This window comes from Lottia gigantea, assembly GCF_000327385.1.
Source record: "Lottia gigantea unplaced genomic scaffold LOTGIsca_9, whole genome shotgun sequence".
Taxonomy (NCBI): Eukaryota; Metazoa; Mollusca; class Gastropoda; family Lottiidae; genus Lottia; species Lottia gigantea.
In genome coordinates this window covers 16,481-37,581 of record NW_008710950.1, presented here as the reverse complement: position 1 = coordinate 37,581, position 21,101 = coordinate 16,481, and the positions used below count along the sequence as shown (strand labels likewise).

General features: G+C 32.9%; 4 protein-coding genes across 4 annotated transcripts in view; all 4 read right to left on the bottom strand.

Moving 5' to 3' along the window:
• LOTGIDRAFT_109056 (hypothetical protein) overlaps positions 1-591 on the bottom strand; it is a gene marked incomplete at both ends in the record, with an annotated part of 2,176 nt that extends 1,585 nt beyond the window's left edge. The window contains 2 exons of the mRNA XM_009068164.1: positions 53-153; positions 429-591. Of these exons, the coding sequence (XP_009066412.1) occupies positions 53-153; positions 429-591 (264 nt within the window). The remainder of the gene's footprint in view (positions 1-52; positions 154-428) is intronic.
• Positions 592-2,759: 2,168 nt separating this feature from the next.
• On the bottom strand, positions 2,760-9,292 carry LOTGIDRAFT_155620 (hypothetical protein; the record flags this gene model as incomplete). Its single annotated transcript, XM_009068163.1, has 10 exons — positions 2,760-3,820; positions 4,492-4,545; positions 4,851-5,099; positions 5,345-5,559; positions 5,818-5,950; positions 6,229-6,315; positions 6,535-6,792; positions 7,012-7,220; positions 8,752-8,794; positions 9,268-9,292. The coding sequence occupies 10 exons, from the start codon at positions 9,290-9,292 to the stop codon at positions 2,760-2,762; spliced, it is 2,334 nt and encodes a 777-aa protein (XP_009066411.1).
• Positions 9,293-10,620: 1,328 nt separating this feature from the next.
• Positions 10,621-16,058, bottom strand: LOTGIDRAFT_155619 (hypothetical protein; the record flags this gene model as incomplete). Its single annotated transcript, XM_009068162.1, has 3 exons — positions 10,621-12,367; positions 12,835-12,939; positions 16,045-16,058. The coding sequence occupies 3 exons, from the start codon at positions 16,056-16,058 to the stop codon at positions 10,621-10,623; spliced, it is 1,866 nt and encodes a 621-aa protein (XP_009066410.1).
• Positions 16,059-16,693: 635 nt separating this feature from the next.
• On the bottom strand, positions 16,694-19,991 carry LOTGIDRAFT_155618 (hypothetical protein; the record flags this gene model as incomplete). The annotated part of the gene is made up of 3 exons (XM_009068161.1): positions 16,694-17,666; positions 18,261-18,369; positions 19,970-19,991. 3 exons carry the CDS (start codon positions 19,989-19,991, stop codon positions 16,694-16,696), a joined length of 1,104 nt encoding a protein of 367 aa, XP_009066409.1.
• Positions 19,992-21,101: the final 1,110 nt, after the last annotated feature.

The following is a 21,101-nucleotide window of genomic DNA, read 5'->3' as shown; positions in this document are numbered from 1 at the left end:
GAATTATAGGTTAAAACATTCAGTGAAGTTACGGATGTGTTCACAAACCTACTATATCTGGTATTAATTTACTATCCGCACTTCTGGTAGTAGTATTCCAAGTTTCAACGATGAAATTGTCACCTGTCCACCATTCAAAGGTTTGTTTTTGATCTACAATGAGGCAAACTTCACAAAGATTGTTCATTCATTGTAATAACATTCTACAATTAAACCTGTGCTATTTTCTTAAAGTGTGTAGTTGTAAGTAAGAGAGTAAAGTGCAGTGGCGTTATAGGAAAGAACAGCTGAGGGGGCCAAGCAGGGGCCGCAAAATTGTTTAGAGGTCCATAGACCATTCTTTCACTATATATAAAACGATAAAAAAGTAGAGTTTATTGTAATAATAGACGGGATGTCTCTATATCCCAAATCATACAATTATTAACGTAAATATTTAAGTAATTTACCTTGAAAGCGATCTCGAGTAATCCAGTGTTGACCTCGAGACATTCGCGATATATCCGGGTGACGTATCAAGCTGGTGAACAGGTTTGTGGTACCGCACTTGGGCATGCCTGCTAAATAGAAATATGGGAGGCATTGCAGCCTTCCAATCGTTCCATACCAGCACGGATTTGTAAATCCTTTATCAAAGCTGAACGGCCCCTTTAAATAATTTAAGCGAGATATTACCCAATACGAATGATACAAAGTTTCCCAAGGACAATAATATCACGTATCGGAGAAGTCCAAAGTATTAAGCCTGCCGCAGACGCTTACGTGACATTTACGATTTTTAAAATCGTAAATTTCAATAGATGGCGCTTATTTAGTAAACTTTTATAATTATATAATTTCAACTTGATAGCTATATAGACTACATTTACTAATATAACAGATAAACTAAAACCAGTGATTCAAATTAAGTGATAATATTATTCATACCTCTTGAAATAAATCCATCTCTGGCCGAGGATGAACGTCTTTATTTAATCCAGTACATGGTAGAAATAACCTATGATCTACCCTCGGCACCTCTCTGCTTCTGATCACGTTCAGAACTTCATGATCCCTTTTTTCTCTTTCTTCAAGAAAAATTTCTTTAATTATATGGTTCACATCATTGCTTAAAAATCCAGATTCATCATTATAAAATTCGTAAACTGTCACCAAGAAAAGAATACATATGACAGCAGTAACTGTTGTAACAAACCTTTTGATTTTTCTAATCCTATACATTTATTTATATAATCTACCAAATTATACTATATCAGGTCAATTCTAAACAAACACGACAAAAACATATAATACTACTTCTTACATGAATAAATAAGTTAAAAATATAAAAATTACAATATTCAATTTTATTATCCGAATAATTTTCTGTGACATATGGGAGAATTTTTGCATATCGTATTGATACTAATGATTTCATATAAAAATAAAATAAATCGATTTTATGGACCTATCTTACTTGTATTCACTGAGGAAAAAGGGGTCACATGTTTGTTCAATATAAATAATACAGTGTATCAGCTCTCAAGAGTAGCCCACTATATCAGGAAAGACTATATTGCAATATTTGCAAAACAAAAAAAGTTAATAATCAAGGATCTGTCGGCTGGTTGTTTTGAGGAAGCGAAAGCGGTTCTTTGGAAACTACATAATATAGCTAACAGCTTCTCTTCTCGGAAGTTAAATCTGATTTAGAGATATGGTCATAAGGACTAATAATTTACGACTGTGTAACTATCATAAGCGATGTTTTCGTATAGACCATGTGAATGGGAACATGTTAATGATGACCATGAAACTTAGTCTTTGATAACTTCCGTTGTTATTATGTTTGCATGAACTGAACTTCCCGGTTGTCATTCTGAAAAGTGTAATTTGCATTCAAATCTTAATAATGTTTATCTGGTATTTTAATGTTTACCAATTTAAACATAAAGGTATAATTACGAAAAATGAGTGCACATGCCCTGCTTCGTTTGTGACAACCGCCGTTGTGCAACTAAAGGGCCAGCTTAGCCATTTTCGGGAGTTGATTTTTGTCTTGAATATATAATAGTCTTTAGAAGTACTAGAAATGTACGAAATTCACATAATTCTTTCAAACATATCTCAAACCGTAGCGTAAAAAGTGAAAATGGTGAATTTAGGGGCGTAGAAGTGTATATGCTTTTTAATTATATTATTACTATATTTACAGTTGATACAAATTTTTCGTTAGTACACTATCATGACAGAGTGTCTCAATAGTGGACTGAATCTCAAAATGTATAAGTATAGTAAACAAGCTTATAAACTTAGATTGCCTAATTATTCAGTGAAATGTTATTTCATAATACGCCCAAACGAGCCGATATTTTCATAAATAGTAGACATTTGCTAAGCATGGGGTCATTCGATGTATTGGTGCCATTTTGAGATATCGTGATCTAGTTACTTCTATTAAGACCGTCCAGCTATTCAAACTCCAGATCTGGAGATCAACTGACCTACCTCGTTCTGTTGTGGGTGGATGGAGACCACAAATCTTTAATGAGAATAGCGACGGTTAGTCGTGAATATTTGGGATATAAAAATACATGATTATAAAAACTTAAGGGTTATTAAATCACGATAGCTTTAAGCTAAAAAGTTGAAACTGTAGCTTGAAAATAGAGCTTGTTTGTCCTATTCAACTTTTGCAAGGCCAATCTTCTTTTCGTCGGATTATCATAAATTCTGTCCATGTGTTGCTTGTTTATTAATGTTTAAATTATTTTGCTTACTCATTTTGTAATAACTAATACAGCTGATCTTTGTATTATAAAATGGATGATATCCATGATCAGAAAGAATGAAAACACACACACCAGTAAAATGACAGACGAGTAACCAAGGGTCTGAGCACTAGGTCTGTCATCTTCTATAGACGATAAGCTATGTAAAGTACTTGATAAATTTCTCTTATCTAATGTCAGGTCTTCCACAAGTTCCTGGATTCGGTCTTTGATATTTTCACCCGATATAACTCTAGACACACATCCACAGGGGCATATTGGTAGATATTTTGATTGTTTCGGAGGATATAAGGTGGGAAATTCTGAAGGGTGCAGAGTTTGAAGAGATTTAGTATTTACCACAACAATAGATTTATCGACGTATCCATTGATTAATGAGGTAAACGATGGCTCGATATCAGAATTTTTGTGAGACGGCATCTCATTGGTGGGTATGAGTTCTTCATAGTTGGTGTATGTACTCACAGATTCGCTAAAATTTTCAGTTAATTCCATTGAGATATCACCTATTAATGTTGTCTCAGGTAGTGTTGAGGAAGGTGTAACAGAATCTGTGTATGAGTCAAAATTTGATAGATCTAAGTTATCTAGTGAATTACTGGAATATTTCAGTGTTTCTGTAAGTTCAACTGTTTCAGTGTAATAAAATGTCGAGCCAGAGAACTGAGTTGTTTCAAGGGAGGGGTGGTTTGATTCGTCAGTTGAGGACTCTGTTTCTGATAATGATTCAGTTGCTTCTATACTGTTATAAAAAGAGACAGTAAATGGAAATGTTTCCGCTGACTCTTCTGATAATTCACTGACAACACTTGTAGCGTCTTGCATAAGTGATGATTTTTCTAGAGCAGTGATGGTTGTTACGTCAGGGTATACATCACTTGAAGACTCTGTAAATGATTCGCTTGCTTCTGTAGTCTCCATAACAGAGACAGTAAATGAAAATGTTTCCGAGGGCTCCCTTACACCAATAGTAGCGTCTTGCATTAGTGATGTTGATTCTTCGACGTGTGTGGATAAACTGACAAAAGTATTTTCACCTAGATTTATTCCTATAAATGTAAAACTATTATGAACAAATTGGCAGCATTAAAAGATAAGTTTGATTGTGGTTCACACGGGCTTTCTGGTATATTTTGGGACTCTTAAAGGGACACGTTCGCTATTTTTTTTGGCGGGGGGTGGTTTGGGTCATGAATATATCATATTATGTGAATAGTCTTCAGAACTATTTGAAATGTACAAAATCGCACAATTCCTTCAAAATGACCAACAAATGAAAATTTCAATTTCTATTTTTCTATATGTCTTTTCTATGTATCAGAGTCTTAAGAAAAGACGACTCACAATTTTAACATTCAAACGCGCAGAGAATTCTGGACACACATGGATTTGAAGGACCAAATTTCAACTATAAGCTGTGAGCACTATTTATGATTACCTAAACCAAAACACTTCCATTTCTGAGACAAAAGTCAAACTGAAGCTAAATCCCAAATACTATTGAGGTATAATATATGATCGAACTTGCCCTTTACTGGCTCTGATAGATTTTAATGCCGTCGCTCTTTTCTTGACTTGTCAGAGGGAAACGCAAATAACAATGCAATATAAACACGATGGAATCAAAATCTATCAATGAAAATCTCTATACTACCGAAATGCTTTCTTACTATCTTATATTAACAATGATGTGGCATCAATTATGGTATTAAATACTTACCACTAGGATGATAGAGTTTTGGAACCTCAACAGACATATTACCAATTCTTAAAGCTTAAAAGATAAACAGGTTTTCAAACACTAAAATTAAATAGATATGTCAATTTCATATTAATACGAATAGTTTGTTGACTTGGTCAATAGTTTGGATTACTTACACCAAATAATACTTGTTGGTTCTCGGTCGGGTGTGAATCTTACTCTTTTACTACCTCTCAACTGAATTAGGGAACTTTTTGTGCCTTCGACCAATAAAATAGTAATACAATACTTTCAAAAAACAATTTTAAAATTTGCCTTGTTTCATTTGCGTTTGTACAAAATAGCAAGTAATACAATAAATATAAAATGCTGCTAACCATGTGAACAACTGTATCTGTAAAACGTAGATTGTAGTTTATTATAGTAATTTTGAGAATTAAAGTAGTAATAGATATCAGATTGATGGTGCGTTTTACAGTAAAAATAAGTTGGGTCGTAGTAGCCGCTGTAAGCTATACAAGTGCTGTTATTTTCACAAATTCGCATGCATCCTTTCCTCGTCGAAAAACTTTGTACAATACCAGAATCTCCTATAGTATTTGGAAACACTTTGAATGCACAAACACCTACAAATAAAAAAAGATTATATCGTTATAAAATTGAACCACAAACACGTTAGATATTTACGACCAGTTCTTATAGACATTATTCAAATTTTGCCTCAAATATGAATATACCTACGTACGATCCATAGGGATGTATTCTGCTTCCCAACTGCGACTATATGATAGTTTTGTCAACAAAAATACTAATAGGCGTTTTACAGATATATGCAGACTTAACTTCTGCCTGGACACTGTTTCAAACATACCTGGTTGTTCACAGACAAATGGATGACTCTTGGTACAGTTATCATCTAACCATCCATGGGAGGAATCGGCAAGATCGACTTGAACACAAGTTCCGGGTATATTGGACGGTTGATTTTCCCATTTGTCCCAGTTTGTAATACCGGTTCCATCTTGCCATAAAAATGTCAGATTGTTGTACCTTCTAAGTCCAAACCAAATTGAAGAAAACCCATAACTGAAGAAGAAGTTGAGAGCAACTTTATAATTCACATTATTGTCACTGATTTAAATAGAAGGGTTTTCAGTAATTCTAATCCCATTTAGAATAATTATAATGAGCTCGGTGAATCAGATAAACGACTTGTTCAAATTGGCTGGGGTGCAAATGAGTAGGCATAACAAATGTAACTGAAAACATGCAAATTACATGAGGTTGATGACCATGTAATACATTTACTTTTTATACTGGCAGCGATAAAAGCAAAAACCTTACAGCAAAGGACGGGCTATATAATCAAAATCTGTAAACTCTTCATGACTTCTATATTCTAAAAGCGATGCTCCAATGTTCGAGCAAACGTCTTTCGCTTCTTGCCATGTAACTGCTCTCTCAAAAATGGTATAAACTATAAATGAAACCAACAACAAAAACAGTCGATAAACAATTAAATTAATAATAATAAAATGTAATTAACTAATTCCATGCTTACTCTAAACGTGTTCAACTTCCTCACAATTTAGTCCTCTTAAACATCGAATAAATATTTATTCCAGGACTTAATATCAATATCAATATATATATGTATATATACACATTTTGCGGTGTACAAAAACAGGGTATGCTGATAAAGTTTAGTACGTATTACTGATATATTGTTCCAAAATTATATGAAGTAAAACTTACTAGAACCTGTTGATGAAGTAGTATAACAATTAGAGAATGGTATATTTGTTGATGAGCCAGATGGAAAGACGGTTTTATCTACATCAACTAAAATACAACAATTAAATTTTGAACTTATTGTCGTTTCAAAATAGTAATTTTCGTGAATCATAGTTTGATCAAAAAAACAGAAACTCTTTAACACATAGATTGACAACATCAAAAATTTCACATCACATGAGTGGGCTCCAAAAGCATTTCTGATATTCGACACAGACAGCATCAACCCAAATTCTCCAATGAACGTGATATACCAAAAGCAATTACCTTTCAAGCATTGTTTCTTGAAAAGATAGGAGCCAGTATTTGATGTTTTACCACCATTATCAAAGATTGTAGAATCATTCGATAAATGTAGAATACATGTTTCAGTGTAAATATAGTATGTGACTCCCCAACATTCCATTCCATTCAGTATAGCCTCATCACACAGGCGCAAACAATCATTTTGTCCCATCACAGTTGCATTAAAACTAATACCCTTCGTACCTTTCATGTTGATATACTGAAAATATCGACACCGGCCTAAAATACATAAGAGACACGATGTCGGGTATTGTAGTTTGCAATGTATTTTAAGCGTTCAAAAGTAATTTTTATTTTCAAGACCTTGATCAACCCCATCCCCACCACCAACCGCCCCCTCCCCCTCCCCTCAAAGTGGCAAACCATACCCTTTAAGCGGAGGAATCAGAGATATATACTACTGTCTTATTAGTGTTATAATAATAATATAGAACATACTTCCGTCAGTTTCGCAAACAAAAGACCTCAGATCACTACAAGATGTAACATCCCATCCGAAATTTGTATACAGAATTGCACAATACCGCAAATATCCATTTGTCTGCAAATTAACATACTGTTGTAGTGGCGTACAATCTGTCCAAAAATACTCGACTGTATCTGATCTCATAGCAGCATTATGTAAACCAATGTAAAATGATCCAGTACTGTAATAGACACAACAACAAAAATCACTATTGCGTCTATACTTTATAAGATGTATTACTAATTAGTATCGCACTTATAGATCTCATCAATAAACACAAACATAACCAGTTTCATATACATTGGATAATCTAGGGACTATGTTTACAAACTCGGAACAAAACTTGATCTGTTCATCGAATTATGGCTATTTCGAACTAGATCGAGATTTGACGACGATACACATCCAAACATGATAATAATTGCTGCCTATATCCCGCCGGCAAACTAAACAAATTTAACCCCAGTATCAGCACTGCACTGATGAGGTCCAGAAGGCCGAAACAGTCCTGTTTGCAGTAAAGATATGCTCCTTGGCTCATACCTTGTTGAGCACTCTATCTGGAGTGTACCATTGTCTCCAGCATGTATGCGTGGCTCAATAGTTTGAGCAATAGGGCATGGTTTGATGATACCACATATGCGGGATCATCTGAGGCGGCTGTAAAGCCAAACCTCAACTCCAGTATCAGCACTGCACTGATAAAGCTCAGAAGGCCGAAACAGTCCTCTGTGGCCTCTATAGCGTTCACCAGCCACATTTAACATAATTTTTAAGTGTTTAACGGGTTAATCTCCGTTACCCTTTGACGGTCGAACTTGTCCAAAATCTCTTGGATATAAACGTTCACATCAAATTTTATAAAAATCAGATAAAAACTGTGGCTTCTATTGCGTTCAGCCACAATGAACATAGTTTCAGTGTATCAAGGATTGAAACTCCGTAATGCTTTGTCGAACCGTACACAAATTCAAACTTGTCCAAGATCTTGTTTATATAAACCTACACACTAAATTTTATAAAAATTCGGATGAAAACTTCTATCGCGTTGACCAGCCACATTTAACATGACATGAGGGGTGACGGCCAAATACCTAAAAATGTGGGCGTATAAATATCACGTATTTTCCAACAGCATATTTCCGAAAGATAAGGCCAAATACTAAAATTAAGACATAAGACAGCTTCATGAGAATCACATTATTCAATTTTGTCAAATCTCAATTTCTTATAATACTCAGTACGAATTATTATTTTTGGTTTTGGATCCTATAAATCCGAAAAAACTGTGCCAAATTAAAAAAATCCATGTATCATACATATAATTATAATGAGGTTGCCGAAATATTAGCCTTCAAACGGTAGCATTTAAAGAAAAAAACTCTGACAGTTTATGTGCAAAGACACATTCGAAACTCAGCGAAAGGGCTTAGAATAATGACATTTTATCAAAATTAAATTTGGAGTTATTGCCTCAAAATCGAACAAAAATTTAGAAAAAACGTAATTGAAAATTAATGGTAGCAATGCTCAAAGATGTAATAAGCTCACATAAGAAACGAAAGAAATGTTCAATATGTATACATGCTAGAGTCCAGTATCACTGGTGATTAGGGATTTGACTGAAACACAGTGAATTCTATCAATCACTAACTCATCTATACTAAGCAAGCGCTCGGCAAGTCCTGTAATAATAGAATACAAATACTTACTTGAACACAGATACAATAGAATTACGATCTGTACACAGTTCATCTGAAAATAATAGGACAATATTTTATAGTGACACGAATTATAGCTCACAAAAATAACTTTTACGTCATGCATTTTCACATCAATGGTTGGAATTGCGTAAATTATACGAGTATATAATAAATATAAGAATATATCGCCCAACATTCCAATTCCCCCTTTAGGCTTAAGGAGAGAGACGAGGGCATACATGAATAAGTGCCAGTTAATTCTAGCCCATTGGAAACCGTTTATTTCGAAAGACGAGATGTCTATCTATGAAGGCAACATCACCCCCTAATTATCACGGAGTAAATTGAAACAATTCATTCATTGTAAGTCGTATCACATTTAACATTCTATTCCAGGCCAAATTGTAAGCCTAATAGGCTTCGTCAACTTTAAAGTTTTAAATATATTGAAGCTTACCTTATATTGATGTCTAATTATTACTTTAATTGTCGACTATAAGGGGTTTCCAGATTAATTCAGGTTACCAATTAATGTATAAGATTCTTGCATATTTCTTCAGTTCTAGATTCATTCGTGCTTTGTGGAAATCTCCATCTTTGTGATCAAGTGCTGTTTACCAAACGGGATACTGGGTGGTTTATCAAATCAATAAGTTTCTGACGCTAAATCAAAATCTATGGTATAAAATTGTCCATATCTCCGTATCTCTGGTAAACTTTTGTTTTCAAGACATCGGGTACATTATATTCCAGCCTATGGTATAAACTTTTATCAATAGAAATTACTAATTTGTCAATCAAAAGACTAGGTTTCCTATTTACAGAAAAAAAAACAAACAGATTGTGTCTGGTAACCTGACAGTCTTATTTTGACCAATTTGAATGAGTGAATTTTCAGGAATATCGTCTAAAGCAAGTGCTCTGTTCAATAAAAGATCACATTCAGGTACAGAGATAAATTTTTTAATGATTCAATTCATAACAAAGCGATTTATCCCGAGCTGCCAGATTAAGATTTCAAGAAATTCTACCAAACAATTTTACACTTGAGAATATTTTGCCAATCTAACAAAAAAAAAAAAAAAAAAAAACAGGCAATGATTGACGAAATTTGTATTTAAACGATTGATTGCCATGATTCTAAAACATTATGTATTTAATAGAAAGGCCTCTTACATTTAGTTCATTAATTTGCAACAAAATGTTGTTTAGTACTTTATTTTTTTATGCAAAAACAGAGAAATCTTCATCAGTGAAATCCTCTCAGTAAAATATACAAAACTGAATTATTCAATACAATTTGGGCAATGTAATAACATATTTTATATTTCTCTCAAAAAATCCAAGAGTATATATTCATTTATTCAAACTATTAAGCATGGGCATTTGGGCAAACATTCTTATGGACCTAAAATCTACACTTCGACACTTCTTGCAAACTTAGTGTTAGACAATATATCAGTACAAGCATTAACGTGTGCATCATCAGCTTAACGCCATATAAAAAAAGCATAAGAATTTCCATCATAGTGACAAAAAAACCTTTTTAATGTATAATCGAAAGGAAGCACAGGGATTTCTAATAGATTTATCTGATTTTAACATATATAATCAATTTCATCAAGTGTTGAATTGAGAACACATGTACTTCTCGTTCTCAACAATGCACTGGTCAACTACAATGCTTAATTGATTTTGCTGTATCGAAATGGATTTTATTTATTTGTTTGAGCTCTGTAATAATTTATACATATTAGATCGACATTACACATATTAAATACGATATTTTTAACGACTGCATCCTACAGTTGACTTATGCAGTATGTAATTATGAACGTTTGAAATAACTTGACTAATCATCATGAAAGGCTTCTGTTTTTAATGTTTATTGTGAACTGCGAAAACACATGGTAAATACTTTTTACAAAGAAATTCCATGCAATGTTTGTCTTTTAAACAAGGTTCCGGTTTAACCGGATGCATGAATATGTTGGAATAATTGAACGTTTCTCTATATGATGCCCTGTCCTGGTACCACAAATAAGAGCCGTTTATCATGACAATGTCCTTCTTTTCGGCCAGACCATTTATGATAGTTGGTACAGCAATTTCTAAATACACATTATTGGAATAAAACACGCTTGCAAAATACACAAAATGTTTTGCCAGTACACTTGGTATGTAAAATATATCCGATACTTCATAAAATACTCGATTTAAGCCCCCTGCATTACGAGCCAATGTCTCTAAAAACTTTTTAGCCATAACATCTCTTAGACTAAGATTCCTCACGGTGCCAATTGCTCTTTCAACCGCACTGCGTCCTCGACCACTATTCCAAGGCCACCAATTAGGATTTCTCCATACATCAGGAACAGTTGGTTGTGTTAAATTAGCAGGACGCATGCTTTGTTGAAACCAAATTTTATCAGTTGAGATATTTCGTAAATTCCAAATATTCAATAATACGTCGTCTGCAACATGAAAATAACCGTCTACATCGTAGTTCATTTTAATAGCTAATTGCACACATTGATAACCTTGTTCACCATTAGAGAACCCTCCAGCTTCAAGTTCAAGGAAGGATACGGGCTTTTTTAATTTATCAAAGGTTAAAAAGAAATTGTTAATATCTGTTCCACAGTAAAGTATATGTTTAAAATAAGGACGATATATAGATTCTAGATAGTCCAGTGACTGATAATGTCCTGCTCTATTAAAAACAATGACTAATAATATATTAAGAGGTTCAAACGTTACAGTACTCGGCTGCACCTTGTGACATTTTGATATACCTTTCACACAGATTGATTTAAATGTGTCATCCAGATTGTCAATGGGATTCATATAAGATGGAATATGAAAAACATTGTACGAAGGTTCAAGTGATTCTTGTTTGTGGTCTAGTTGGACTAAGGCTGGTTGTTCATAACCATTATTAAGCAAATGATCTAACCATTCAGCCACAGACTGATATTCAACTGTTCGCAAAATGGATTTTTCGATCATGAAATTTGTCAATGATAAAACACAGGAGAAAAACGTAGATCTTTCCGTACACTTCCAAGATTTTAGATATGTCGGCATACGCGGAATAGATGTCTCCCGACAATCCAATACACCTTGATTAAGGCCTGGAATATACATAACTGATTCACCAAGTTCTTGTAAAAGCTTCTGAACCCATACAGACCAGACCGATTCATTTTTAAAGGAAACAAAAGCCCAGAACGCATCATATCTAAACAGTATATTATCTATGACTATCGATACAAGCGTATCAAAAGGGAGAAAAATTGGTGGCGCCTGTTCTTGAAAAGAAGTTGCTCTTTTAGATGGTTCAATGATCTTTTGCAGTGAAGAAGTTTTCCATACACCATGTCTATAAGAAAAGTCTGTTTTCTTATTGAATTTATTCGTGTCCACTGGTTCGTAAAAATGATAAGATAATGGATTATTTAATGATCCGTTATATCTTAAAACAGATGTATAATCTTCAAAAGAAAATTTCCGTAAAAGCTTTGTTCTATTCGTGTCAAAGGGGGAAGACAGAAAGATAGATCGTGCTCCGTGATTTAATGCAATTATAACTGACGACTGTAAACCATTTAATTTGAAACTACACCTGAAATAGTCATAATATATTTCGATAAATATCCTTCTAACAATCTATTTCTGAAGTGTAGAATGTACGTAAACATCCAGTGTTAATGCATAGATACTGTTCAGAAATTACACTTTCAAAGGTTAATTAACCTTCATGAAGAGACAATTATTGATTTACTATTTGTTTGCCAAATCTTCTTCACATCAAAAAATGGACAAATGACAAAACCCCTTAAGATACATTACTACAGCAGTGGGTTACTTGTTGCTCTGCGATCACTTTTACTAGATATGGCGCACCGGATATATTTTTCATGTCTTGCATGCCAAAATTCGATAATATTAGTTGAAGTAAGGATCAATTCCTTCTTTACGACCAAATGTTATCCGTTTACGCTGAAACCATTAGTACAAAAATCAATAATTATGAAAAGAAAGAATAACGAAAATCATGTTACTTAGTTGTAACAGAATATCAAATCATACTTTTGTTTTGAAGGTAATATAAAAATATTCCAATCAATTTTCTTTCCAATATGTAATGAACCTGGATTTTTGGTAAATATCAATTTATGGTTACTTCCATCCATTCTGAAACATAGAAATCAATCAACTATAACTCTTTATTTTATATTTTTCTTTCTTAAAAAAGTAATTGTTAGTTTTAATTAAAAGTCTTGTGAATTTTATGTATAGATGAAAGTGCATCACTGAGAATAACTTCCATTGATTTATTCTCTGTCCCACATCAAATAATAGAAAGTGTATTTGATTTACTAAAATAGCTTACCAAGCAAGGTAACATACAGTCAAAGTTAATATACACTTGGCTAATCTATCCACTGCATTATACAACTTAAAAATAAAGTATATCCTATCCAGTAAGTGCAAGATGCAAGATTTAGAAACTCGTTGTGTTAGACGACAAATTGAAAAAAAATATTCTATCTGACTTAAAAACCAATCATCTTTAAATTCAGTTTTGAAACAAACAATAACGAATAAAACAAGACACAAAAATATGTCGAAAAATGCATTATTATTCCATACTTAAATTTGTCTCAATATGATGGTTAAAATTTTTTTATATCGCGCTTGTTGGATGATCAAATGTTGTCAGAAACAATCGATGCTTTTGTATTAAAGAACCTTAGTAACGCAGATGAAAGATGTTAGTGATAACAAAACAGGACACAAAACAAACACGTTTTATCAACAAAAAGTTGATTACGATCAGTAGATTTTCTTAGCAGTGGGCCTATCAGACCTAATCTCTTGTACTAGACAATTTCCTGCGAGAATGCCTGTACGCAAGGGCTTATTCTTTCTGTGCCGATTTCTTGGCTAGATCGAGACATCTGACATCATAGGTTCAGCTACAAGGATATTTACGAACCAGACACACACTTAACTTTAAGAAATTTACGGTCGTCATCATTATCTTATTGAAAAATATACCATGTCCGTATCTGCGATCATCTTGGATATTTTTGTTTTATTTTGTTTGATTACCATTAATAAACATGTAAATGCAAACGTTTTGTTTTTATCACAAAAGTATTTCACCATAATATAATGTTTATTTAATTTTGCATAGCATTAAGTTTTTGCTTTTACCTTCCAATTCGGTGTGAAATATTATGTTGCAATGATGGTTCGTCTCAAATAAAATTGTAATTCACGAATAGCATCTTGCAAGCCAATCTAAGTTCCATTATATTGCTTAAAACCAAACAAAAAGTGAATATAGATATTTTATACGAATCTAGTAAAATCGAGACGTATACAGAGATTGACATCAACTGCAAGAACCGTTCCTTTTATCATCTTGGATGTTTTGTTTCGTACATGATTGTCATGAGTAAACATAAAACTACAACGGTTTGATGTTGTCATGACAAAGGTATGTCGAGTTAACACAATATGTTATTACATTTTCATTTTGTGTTTATGAGCAATGGTGTGCAATTGCTGCTTATTTTGGATTTCTTTTTGCGATTTAGATCGTTAGTACACTTTTTAAATACCCACCTTTGTAGGACATTGAGCATATATCATAAGATTGTATCATATTATATTCTCAACTATTGATGAAATAGTCACAAAGAAGGATATTATGATGCTGGTGATCTAATGACTTGGAAAAATATCAGTTTGTCTCACATGTCCATATTAATTCATAATTAGCTAAATTAGAAGAGTATTACCACCAGAATTCCAATGAGTGACCCGATCAAGAAAGGTCAAAAAGTCTTTTTTTGTTTATCCAGACTGTACATATATGGACATTTATGATTGGTTAAAACTCTTTAGTTATATGCAATAAGAACAAAATGATATGATTAAGAATACATGATAATTCATTAGAAACACCAATTCATCAAAAGTTTGCTTAATTTGACACTAAAAAATAAATGAGGAAACCCATCTTTAAATAAGACTTTCCCTTATTTATCTGATAGTTTTCAATAAAAATGAATCATATTCCGATGAATGTGACTGATATTACTTGCAATTCATCGCAAGATACAAGATACATGATTATCTCTTGTTCAAAGCCAGCCAAACTCAATCTTTATATAACAAACTAACCTCTCAAGTTCATATTTTATCTGATTTCAGATCAGATCAGAGGAAAAATACCCTGCAAATCTAGAAAGTTAATTCCAATTTGTACATGAAGTATTTGTTCCATCCTTCGCATGTATATTTTGAGAGATGCAAACCTGCCTACCCCGAAATCAAAATGTTACCTCGACTGATAAGTTCTGCATGTAATAATTTATGAGCAGAATTCGCCTTGTGACAACATTAACGTCGCATTTTAGTATTTTGGTAACTTAGTTTACCAAATTGCTCCAACGTAGACATAGAAAATAGTTTATCAACTTACTTTATTAAGACATCTTGATGTGGCTTGCTTTTCAAATTTTCCAAAAACAAAGTGAAGGTCGGTATAATGAGTATCAATACAGCCAGTAATTTCCATTTTTTGAATATATAATTCATTTTCGAATCCTATGTATATGGAAATATAAGATAGAAACAAGGTTACCATATGCATTAGAAACATAAAGTCAGTCCTGAGGCCCAATATTTTAGTCGGAATTAAAATATTTTAAAGAAATTTTACTGGTTCTAATACATCTGTTGAAGTGTCACCGATGTTCTAGTTACTCTCATTATTCGTTATAATACCTGCACGAAACATAATTTACACAATGATAATGTTCAGATTAGAGGTATTAGTTGTAAACGGACATGTTTAGAGAAGATCACATTGGACTGGCAGTAACAGATACTATTGGACTGTATCAAAACTTCTAATATTTCTATTAGACATCAACATTGGCATAAATTTACCAACTCTAGAAATTGTGAAAACATTATGTCTTTTGGTGTCCTAGAAACAAAGTTATGACTGAAATATGATTCGGAATATAGAGAATGGCGGCCATTTTGAATTCGGTCCACAAAAATTTCCCCAAAGTGGCACTCGGTGGAAATGTATCAGAAGGTCCGAAGAAGAAAAAACATTGTATGTACTCCAAAACATACTCTGATACTCTGCTACTTGATTAAAATTTAGTATGAATATTATCCTTTAGTGCTATTTAGAGGCAAACGTTATTACTATAATTGGTGACATTTAATTTACGACAGAAAGAAATCAGTCTATTGAAGTTTATTACAAACCTCAATCCTTCCATCTCGTTGCTTTAGTCAAAAATTCTTTGTTGTCGAACGATGCACAAAGGATAGACAAGTACATGTGTGATGGTGTGAACCTGGGAATGTTCAAAGTCCACCAGATTGCTTTACACTTAGTATGTTTTTTTGACGTCCAATAGGTTCTAGAATGCATAACCAAATTAAAGTCGGAACACATTCGTCATTTTTATGTTATTTTAATAGAATTTAACGGAAAAGGAAACTTACTTATAATTAACAAATTTACAATGTATCGTCCTTTTCCCAAAAATGCAACATATAATGTTAGGCAAGTACTTTTGTCACAAGGAGTGTCAGCATTGTACTTTTACTATCTAAACCTGTTGATCTTCTATAATCCACAACCTGCTGTTATAGGATTAGTCATTTTAAAAAGAAATTTGTTTCATTCGGCGACAGTTGTACATCGGTGTGGGATGTCATTTCGAATGACCAAAATCTTACATAAATTTATCCACACATAGAAGCTTTCGCTAAAAGGAAGGGTGTACACCAATGTCTGACAGAACATTAAAACGTAATAGGTAAAGACTTCAAATTTGTGACTAATTGTAAAGGCATTTAATTGGAATGACACAAAGAAAACATGTTTTATTCAGAAAAAATCAAATATTTAACCTATGATATGTGGGATTTGATGTCCCTGTCGTTCAAACTTATTTAAATCTATTGGAGTAAGTTGATATTGGCTACCTTCCTCTTTCATTAATCGATTAATTTCATCATAATAATGATTAATAGAAGTTCCACCTCCTGCCCCGCCACTAGTAAATACAAATAGTAATACTAATTCATCATTGATGATAAAAAAAGAAGGATTTCCACTGTCACCAACTATTTTACTTTCATAATATTCATTTTCAATTGATCCAGTTGCAGGAATTCTTAGACCAATTCCAGTGTTTCTGTAATAGGAGAAATCGGTTACCAAAGCCTTTTCTTCAAAATCCGTGCTCAGAACTGGTAGTCTTGTATTTGAGTTTGGACGAAATTCAGTAATATCTTTTGGCATTACCTTAGAAAATGAGATACCATCAGGAACATCTCTATCTAACATACCAACTACAATATCTCGACCCCAAAATGATTCATGACCTTTCGAAGAATGATTGACGAATTTTATGGCTGCTATTTTTCTTTCTACGACTGTGTTATTCAATGCGACGAATCTTATTGTTGTTCCGACAGGAATATTGTAATGCCTTGCCCATAGTAAATGTCTTCTAGTAACCAAGGTTCCAGCTTTCCTTACTCCATGATTACTATTCCACGGAGATATAGGAGTTAAATCTAAACCATATGCCCAACAGTCTGAATTTCTAATATAAATCTTGTTTGTATGATCTTGTTTTGAATAAATTGGTTTAGCCTTTTCTGAAGTTATACCCCGTGCCTTCGATAATTCCAATCTGTCGTCTATGCTTCTAGCAATAGAATGGTATAAATTTATTTCGAAGTAGTTGAGGGGAGGGAGTTTTGTTAGTGGTGGTCGGGTGTGGTGTTGGACTGTATTATTATTTTCACAGTTGGATCCTATTGATAATACTGTTACATTATGAAGACACGCTGCAGTAAAGAAATTACATCTACAAAAAAATGAAAAAGATAAATAAATAAACATATATTTATGAACAAGCCGTCTGTAAATAAATTATATAATAGCCTACAATTCTATGCAAAAAATCAATATCAAATTGTGTAGACATTACTTGAATGCTGACAATGTCTCATTAAAGGAGCGCATTCACAATCTTAGTCTCACTTTAGTCTCACAGCTTTCCTCGAAATTTGAGCCTTCCTATAATGTGTTTCTTAAATTATCCATGTAGGAAAGTTCCAATGACGACCTGTCTTTTATAGAGACACCGTGTTTGAGTTAAGAAGTTAATGGATGTTTAATAATAACTTTTGCTGTCACTTAACTCGAGGTTGTGATACATTTATTTAACAATATGGTCATTTCCGCTAGAACATGTTCACACAGTAATTTCCTATTCAGCAAGACGTACAATATACAGATAGGAAAGAAACCAATCAAAAAGAAATTTTGCAAGTTATAAATGAAGGAATTATTCGAATTTTCGGACAAAATCTAGTACTCTTAAACGTATCGAAGGCAAAAATCACGCAAAAGCTGCTTATTGCCCTTTAAGTACCCAAACCCCTTCTAGAGAACTTACTGTCCTGTGTACTTCTTTCCGTCACTGGCACAGAAAAGAACATTATCATAACGGGGGTGAGTGGTGTTGCAGTATTTGTTGAAGTACGTACAGTAATCAGCACAAGACACTGAAAATACAAATACATAACACGTTATATCAGCATTTTTAATTAACAAACTTTCAAACTCGCTGACTAGATATATAATTGTAAACATTTTCCATTGAAATTGAAATCGTTGTTTCTTTACCCGTAATATGTGATTTTCGTTATAAGAATATGATAGGAAAAGTACATTTCTATATATATTAAGTGTATATGTTAACATGAAATAGAGAAGAATAACTTAATATTTTGTATAACGTAATGTATTCAGCCTTGTGTTTGATTTACAAAGCTCACTGAAATATACTAACCTACGGAAATTAACACAAAAATTGCAAAAACCAACAATATTATTTCTCCAGGTACAAACTTCATGTTCAGTTAATATGATGCTCACACTCAATTGAATTACAGAACTACTTGAAACTACTCTACATTTTCTTTGTGAAAAAATCAAATGTTCCAAGATAAGAACTAACATTTGATAAGAAAAGTCATAGTATAAACATTAACATCATTAAATTTGGTCACACTATTATCGATTGTTAAAGGAATAGTATCCGAGTAAATGAAACTTTTTCCAGTGGGAAAGAAAATAACTCAAAGATTTAAAGTTAAATTGACATCATCTTTGACGATGCGCACTTTGTTGATCATGATTATGACCTCATTTCGCAATCTGAAATGTATACACAGCAAAAATCAGGGGTGGGGGTTGGGGTGGTGTCCAGTTCTGAGCGAATTTGCGGAACTTGATTTGAGGCTTCATTGCTTAATCTGTGGTTTGCATAGAGCTCTAAAGTGTTCTAAAATGGTTGTCGTCGCAGAGGCTGATATGGATGCTACAAAGGTAAAGTTAGTTATTTCTACAAAGATATCTTTGAAGTTCATCTATATAAACAGTGAATAATATTGGAGACAATACACCTCCCTGTTTCACTCCATTTAAAGGTGTTTGTTGTGAAATTACCCGATCTAATCTGAATTTTCTAATTTAAGTACATTTTAAGAAGAAATCTAGCTAAATAGGACAAATACCTCTACTAAGTAAGAGACGGAATAGTATTTCTCCATTAATGAATAACATTAGTAGTTTTTATTTGTGTCTTATGCCATGTTCTTATCTATCATCTATTAACTTACATACTAACGTTTCTGTTTTCTATTGTAATGTCCCTTACTGCTGTATTGTCTTTATAACATCGTTTTTAGTCAGTTTTGTCTGCGGATAACTGACAGCTCAGGTCGTAAAGCCAATCCAATAAGGAATAAGCAATAAGGAACCCACCTGTAGACTAACATTATCGGAATAAACTATATAAGAACTTCAGTTATATTTTCTATATAACAACCAAGACGATCATGCTTAAAAGAAATGTTTTCTAACATTTCTGTTTAAGTCATTTCGTTCTAATTTCATCATTATATCTCTGTTAAAACCATTAATTGTTCTTAATCATTATCATCATTATACCCTTTAAAGCCATTTGGTTGTTCTTATCTGATCTGTTAACGCAATTATATTGTTCTTATCTCATCAGTATACCTCTATGAAAGCCACCTTTGTTCTTATCTCATCATTATTGCCTCTGTTAAAGCCATTTCTTTGGGTTTTTTTTCTCACCAATATACCCATGAAAAGCCATTTCTTTGTATCACAATTATTGTCTTAGGCACAATTTTTTTTATATAATATACCAGATTTGGATTAAATTGTGTTATTTGATTTTATCAAGGGTTTGATAACAAATAATTTCGTGTAAATCTGTCACGAATGTTCCTTTAGCATCGGTGTACGATGTTTATCACATCCTACAGTTGCCTTCACAATCCCAATATATCATCATTAATTTTAACCTCTTTTTACTTCAAACACTGTTAAAGTTTTTTTGTTGTACTAAGAATATGCCGAAGTGTGAGTATTTGGACGTGATGTACTATCTTTGCTCTGGCTTTTATAAAATCCTATGTTATGCTCTTTATTATCACAGAACATAGAGCATTAACTCAGTCTACTCAACTTAATACACTAGTGTTTTGTTTTGTATATCATACTTATTTCTGAATTTTTATTGATTATATTTGTTATTTGAGCCATTAGAAATTATTAATATATAATTTTATGTTTAAAAACTTAGGGGAGAGCTCCCTACTTAATTCTCTTTCTCTCTCCCTTTTGGGGTTTTTAACGTGAATGAGATGGTAAATTAATCACTGGAATCAGTCCTCATATAAATCATCAAGACATTAAAGTTTAGCAAATGAAATTTACAGAATAACTGTTGTTGTACAGTTGTAAGTATGTAAGTTTTGTAAATTATAACAAAACATTCTTTATGCAAGACTGCTATTCACATGCATCAACGTATACCACCAATTACTTAGTTTGGTTTTCAAGTAGCACATGTCACATGAAAGACTGCACAATACTTGATAACTGACAAATTTAAAGCATCACAGCTATGAAATTAGTATTGAAGTCTGAGCCCTTCTAGATGTTATCGTTTGAATGGGATTGTCTCCCCTTAACTGATTATTTCACATGCTACCATTGTTGTATGTATGTAATTGTATTTGGTTTTGCCTATACTGTATTTAACTTCAACAAATTTAACGCCGTTTGGTTCCTTTAACTAGACCACACAATCAAAAGAATTCATACAAATAGATACCCTAGTTTTTTATTTTACTAAAAAGTTGAAGAATCTCGTTATACGATAATGCATCGGGCAAAAGTTTATATGTGGCTTAACAGT